The sequence below is a fragment of the Priapulus caudatus genome, unplaced genomic scaffold (assembly GCF_000485595.1).
Source record: "Priapulus caudatus unplaced genomic scaffold, Priapulus_caudatus-5.0.1 Scaffold77, whole genome shotgun sequence".
Lineage (NCBI taxonomy): Eukaryota > Metazoa > Priapulida > Priapulimorpha > Priapulimorphida > Priapulidae > Priapulus > Priapulus caudatus.
Window position 1 is genome coordinate 146,202 of NW_014577138.1, and position 6,223 is coordinate 152,424.

Genomic DNA, 6,223 nt, shown 5'->3' on the forward strand with positions numbered 1-6,223 from the left:
GGGTGATATTTGAGAGAAGGCGGGGAATCCCCAGATTCGATCAGCCTGCAGACTGACGTTTTTTTTTTTTGCCCCATTTCACTAGTATCATATTGATAGGCTCCCAATAACATTAGTCAGTGGCTGAACGGGGGGGGGGCGGTTGCAACCCCCCCCTCTAGATCCACCACTGGTATACAGAGGTTGATGCCGTGGGACAAGCTAGGGTGAGCACTGACATCTGTCTGGGTATAAGAATTGTTGTGGTGTCCTTGACCCAGTTGCATTTTAACTGAAATGAAGAAACGTGCTGGATATGTATGTGTGGGGTCGTAGCTAGATACAATAATGTAACCCAACAAATGTAACCCCTACTCTTGTTGGGTTACATTATTGTATCTAGGTCGTAGCTAACTAATTTTACTCGGAGGGAAGTGGCATTACGCTTCTGATGCTATCAAGTCCACACTGCATTATGGGAGTGCAACCAGATCCACCAGTGAGTCCCTTTTAAACTCCTATATTCTCTCTACAGACTCTATAGCTTTCACACCTAGTGACCATCCTTTGAGGTGAAATTAGCTGTGGTACCAAAAAACTGTTTGTGCGCCCTCATTCATCACGTGACAGCACGGAGAGTCTGCCTTGCAGAAAAGATAAGCTAGAAGTGCAACACACTTTTAACAGATTTTAAACACAAAAACTAGCGCATATTATAGACAGGAAATCTGGTCAGTTTAGCAGTGGTTCATGGTTCTTCTGAATAAAGCACGTTTTCAATATCTATTCTAGCAAACAATACCTTTACCCTGTCACCAAAATGTTAGCACAATCTTAAAAAAACATTAAACTAAGTTTCAATACACTTTCAACACAATTTCGTTGGGACACAGTTCAGATAGAAAGCACCTCGACTGGTGAAGGTTGGTTTTTAGCTCATCTGACATAGTCAGATGCAGCTTGTAGAATCGCATGAGCGTCCGTCCGTCAACAGTTGGGCACAAATCTTAACCGCTCGACCCGTGGGGGGGTAATCCGAAAACGAGTTGGGATGTCGAAGCTGGGGGGTCAAAGGTCAAAGGTCAAGAGGTGTAAAAGAAGGGGGAACATTCCTTCCTTAACTTAAGGTATAGGGAGGAAATGCAGAATTGCGGCACAAATCTAAACGGCTCGACCTAGGCTCGGATAAGTCAGTGTATAGCATCGATGGTAGGAAAAGCCATCACTGTGCCAAATTGGAGGTCACAGGTCAAATGTCAATGGGGCATATGGCAGATTTTAGACATTTTCTGAGGACATGGTCTGACGGAGCGATGGAAAAACTTGTTTCAGCGGTGACCTACCATTTTTATGGCTTTATGAAAGCACCATGCAATGTACTTTCGCGCTGACATGCCGAAGAGTAAGTGTCGGATAACCTTTTGACTCTCAAGAGGAGGTTAAACATGGATTTGTTTCGTGTGTAGAAAGAATTTGACTGCCGGGTTTGCTAGTAGAATCTATACATGCCTGTACGTATGAGGCTACAATATCACAGTGAATTTCAAAGCTAAATTTGGTTGAAGAAGGTTTATGCTCCTTAAATCGTATAATTTCTATGGCATTCTGTACGTCAGTTGTGATTACATGTAACTTATGCCACCTGCCAGTGCATGTGGTGTGATAGTACTGTGTAGTTTTTGCCTGCGATTAATTAGTTACAGGTGGCAGCTCTCTGTTTCAGCCTGTAGGCTTGCGTAGGTAATGGATGAGTGCTTACCTATTCTGTCTTGCAAATAGTTGTTGCTACTACGTACGATGGGTAGCTTCCATCTTTAATCTTAAGACACTTCAACGTACGCGCCATCTCGTGGCAACTTTCATAACGATCCCAACGAACATTCCTTCGAGAAGGTTCCTGATATCATCCCTGTGCCTTCCACTGTTTTGGCACGTGTGTGAACACATTTGGGACTAACAGGGTTTACTAGAATCCCACCACTCCACTACAGAGTCACCGCAGTAGACGTGAGATGAGCGCTGTCGCTCCGCGGCACTTGTGTTCACATTTCCATCACAGGCAAGATGCCCAATGCAATGGAAATGTTTTAATTATTTAAATGTGTAGCTACACACAAAATTTGTTGTTATAAATGAATACATAACAGCTAGCTTCTAAACGATTACAATAATATTCAGGTTGGAATATGAGGTCTGTTTTGCAACATTTACAGGAACGCTATTTCATGTCACCCTAGTTACATGCCCAATTCCATACCATTTGGCATTTGCCAAAAAGAACCCATTGCATGGGGCGTACCCTAGCTGTGCTTGTCAAGTATTTTGAAATACAAATAGACCGAATATAGGTTTAGTGTGCATATGTCACCTACACATAATGCAATTATTATATATAGTTTCTGTGTGTGTCTGTATGTTTGTGGAGGAGTGAGGGCAGCCTATATAATACTAATATATATAGTTAAAATAATACTACAGTGTATATATATATATATATATGTATATACTATATTATATATATAATACTATATATATTATAGTAATACTAGTATTAGTATATATATTAGTATATATACTATATTTAATACTAACGTGACGTCGTATTACAATTTTACAGCCGCGAGGAAGGAGAGTTATTGGAGGATGGAGAGATTGATGATGATGATGATGAGGATAATGATATTCCCAGCCCTGCAGCAGCACAGTTCGTTACCCAAACTTGGAAAGGTCAGTTCTGTAATGTAAAGTGAAAAATAACTAGGAGTGTTGGTTGTCTAATGCATTATTCATTAGTTGTTTTTTATTGGCATTTTTAAAGAGACAGTAGCCTCTAGGATTTTACTGCATACAACTGTACTTACTGTATAACAAATCGTCTATACCCACACGTATTTGTTACCAGATACCTAATTTAATTGTTATAATTATTTACACATCACGGCTACGAAATGTGAACGGCGCCATGACACCCGCGACCGTGCTGCCACCCCGAAAAAGTTGGGTAATGCTATCCCCCGGGCGTGGAGGGAGGTGACCGCAACGTGGCAGCACTAGTGTTGGGATAGTGTTAGGATTAGGGTTAGGGTTAGGGTTAGGTAATTTTCCGGGGCATCATATAATCTTCCACACCAACGATAATTTTTGTGATCACAATGCTATATAAGGCGCGCATAACAATATATTTAGTGAGTAGTGTGCGGTGAGTAAGGTAATGTAGTAAACGTTTTGGAACGTCATCAGCAACCGTTATCACATACCTACCCGGGGATAGGTATAGCCGGAAAGCAACACCAAAAAGTTCGTATTTGGACCAATTATGGCAGGTTACAGACTGAGGCTATATAAAGGCAATTATATTCATACCTAAATGATTTAACCGAAAACACCCGATTTAACTCATTAGCAATTTATCCATATAATAACCTGAAACTATTATTCGGTATAAAATTACAATCCTTTGGGGCTTAAATAATAAATACGAAACACCCTCGTCTTAGCCCTTGCGGAAAGTGTTTGCCAACTTATCAGATCGGTGCGCTTTGAGCCACCTCGTGTAATCAAAGTGTATACAGTGGCTTTTAAAACATTTTAAGAATATTTCTCACATGGTGATTGAACCATGAAACTTTTATGTAGCTTATTATAACCTAAATTAGCGAAAATAACCCTAGCAACCTAAGAAACTCCTCACTTTAACAAGGAGTCAACCATGTATTAGTAACCTATAAAAGAACACCGTCTGTAAGCCCCCGCAACACGGTAAATCGTGCATAGCGCGACTAGTTCAGCGCTCAGCACTAATCTTCCAATGTGCAGACGAATCTACTGTGTGGCGGATCGATTAATGATTTTCGTCTCGCGAGCCGCGAGAAACCACGCCCACTATCTTCCCGTGTTTCATATTGGTCTGCGCGAGGCAGAAAAATCATGTGTGCGGGTGTTGACCCGCTGATAAAAACGAAAAACTCTACAGAGCAGCGGCATTGAATTGTTCACTCGATGCGCGCATTGGGATTTGTAAATCCGCCATTGGGGGGATCATCACATGACTACAGTACGGCAACCCGCTTCGTAAATCCGTTCTCAGCATAACTCCAACCGTGTGCGGGGGTGAGATCCCTGAGCACGAAACCACCGCCCGTAATAATCTACCGGTCGGGGTGCTTTAGGCACATAATTCCGTAGGTGGGTGCAATGTAAATTGTAATGAAACATCTCTATAGAATGGACAGTGCTCTTTGAAGGCATTCTAAGAAGTAGTTTCGCTTGAGGGATCCTATGAACAGGTTTTGTGACTGGATATTTCTGCATGCATGGGTATCATTTTAGGGTATTTAACTATAGTTGCTCTGCACGTGGGATTGACACCAGGACCAACCATCAACTAGGAATATTTATTTATTGAGGCAACAATTAAAAAAATATTTGTTTGCCCTCACCCGACCCAGGCTGAAAAGTTTGGGTAGGTAGGTCGGTTTTGCTTTTCTTTTTTCGAGGGCGGGGGCCTTTTTACATATTCAGCATGGTGTCTATACATGCATGCTCGGGTGTGCTTGTGTGGAGATACCAATTCTATGTTGAATGTTGCTTTTGCTTGGTACATATAATGTATTGCCTACAGATTTATTTAATGTACAGTGATACAATTTGTTTAAAAAAAGAAAAAGAAAAAGATCAATAAAATCTCGAAAGAGTCGGCCCCTTTTTGGCGGGTCGGTCGGGTGAGGGCAAACAAACAATATTATTATTATGGCCTGAGATTAGCTGATAGTTATTTGTAGTGCAGATATAATTATGCCCGTATAACAAATGGAAAAAAATTTCTCTGTTATGAAGACGGAAGGTGTATCATTAAGATCTGATAGTTGGAAAAATGACACATTTCAGCTGCCACTTACTTATAGAGAGCTAATCCACGCCCACTCGGGGGTCGGCTAAATCCATGCATACAAAAAATGAACTACCGGAGTCATTAACACCAAACGTAAGGTCTGGTGTGTAGGCTACTTAGGATGTATATATCCATGCAAAACCAAAGCAGCATTTTTAGAGATTGGAATTTTGCCTTCACCTTATTGCAAAAAAGGACCGAACAGAGAAGCTCATAATACAATAACCAGTGGTGGGGGGCAACCCTCCTTGCTCAATCCCTCGTCCCTCGCCATAAATTTCTAACCAGGTCAGCCCTGATGTGTTACGTGGCAACATAAAAAATAATCATTTTAATGAAGCAGAAATACTATCGTTGTATAATTTATCTTTAATGTATATAGCAATGTTTGACTCGATATCAGAAATGATAATTTAACTGCTTCAAGCAACTATTCAGTATTAGCAATCTAAATCAGCATCATCTCAATACATTTCTGTATTTAATCCACCGCAAAATAAATAATAATAATAATAAAATAATAATAACTAAGGTCCATGCCAGAAGAGAGACAAACCAAAAACAGCACCATAACCAATGCTAGGTCCATGCCAACTGTCATGATGGCGGCCATCGGGACGAGCGCACCGGGAAGAAAAAGGGGAGGAATAAAATTCCGCCAGCAACACAACGAAAACACGTTTCAAGAGAGAAAAAACATAACTGAGTCAACGATAAAGACACGGGTAAGCAGCATCTGTATTCAGAAACAGTTCATCTTTTTATGAGCTAAATCGTTTGGGGGAATTCAGTAATCTCTGCTAGCGTAAACTGTTTCTACTGCACAGTCCCAATAACGTTACTATGAAAATTAAACTAACATGGTTTTAAGTCACTTTGATTTGTGCTGTAGCGAAACATTTTCATTTCGATGGTTTAGTAATTACCAAGTAGATCAAATACTGAAGTATCATACGTTACGAAGATTCAATAAGTGATCACAGGAGCAAGCATTTTTAAGTTTAAATGGGATTGCTTGTGAGGCAGCATATATTGCTAAACAGAAATATTTGTACCAAAAACAAAAGCAAATGTAACATGTACACTAAAGTCAACAATTGATAGAATTGTAATCGCACCACTAAGGAATGACACCCTCAATAAACAGACACAATCGTTCATCAGGTCAAAAAGGTAGATACTCAACTTTTTAATAAATAAGGCACGTTGCTCTTGCAGCAGAAGATTAGAACTGAGTCGGAGACCACTATCACGAGGCGACACCGGTAACGAGTTGAGGCAGAAGCGGGAGAAGTCATTACCCTTACCAATGCTAAAAGCGAAGAGGGAGAACTCAAGGAAAAAGATACCTGT

The 6,223-nt window shown here is 40.6% G+C and overlaps 1 protein-coding gene across 1 annotated transcript in view; it reads left to right on the forward strand.

Moving 5' to 3' along the window:
* Nucleotides 1-6,223, forward strand: part of LOC106821558 (zinc finger CCCH domain-containing protein 4-like) — a gene marked incomplete in the record, with an annotated part of 44,061 nt that overhangs the window by 14,947 nt on the left and 22,891 nt on the right. The window contains 1 exon segment of the mRNA XM_014826423.1: nucleotides 2,597-2,706. Within this exon segment, the coding sequence (XP_014681909.1) occupies nucleotides 2,597-2,706 (110 nt within the window).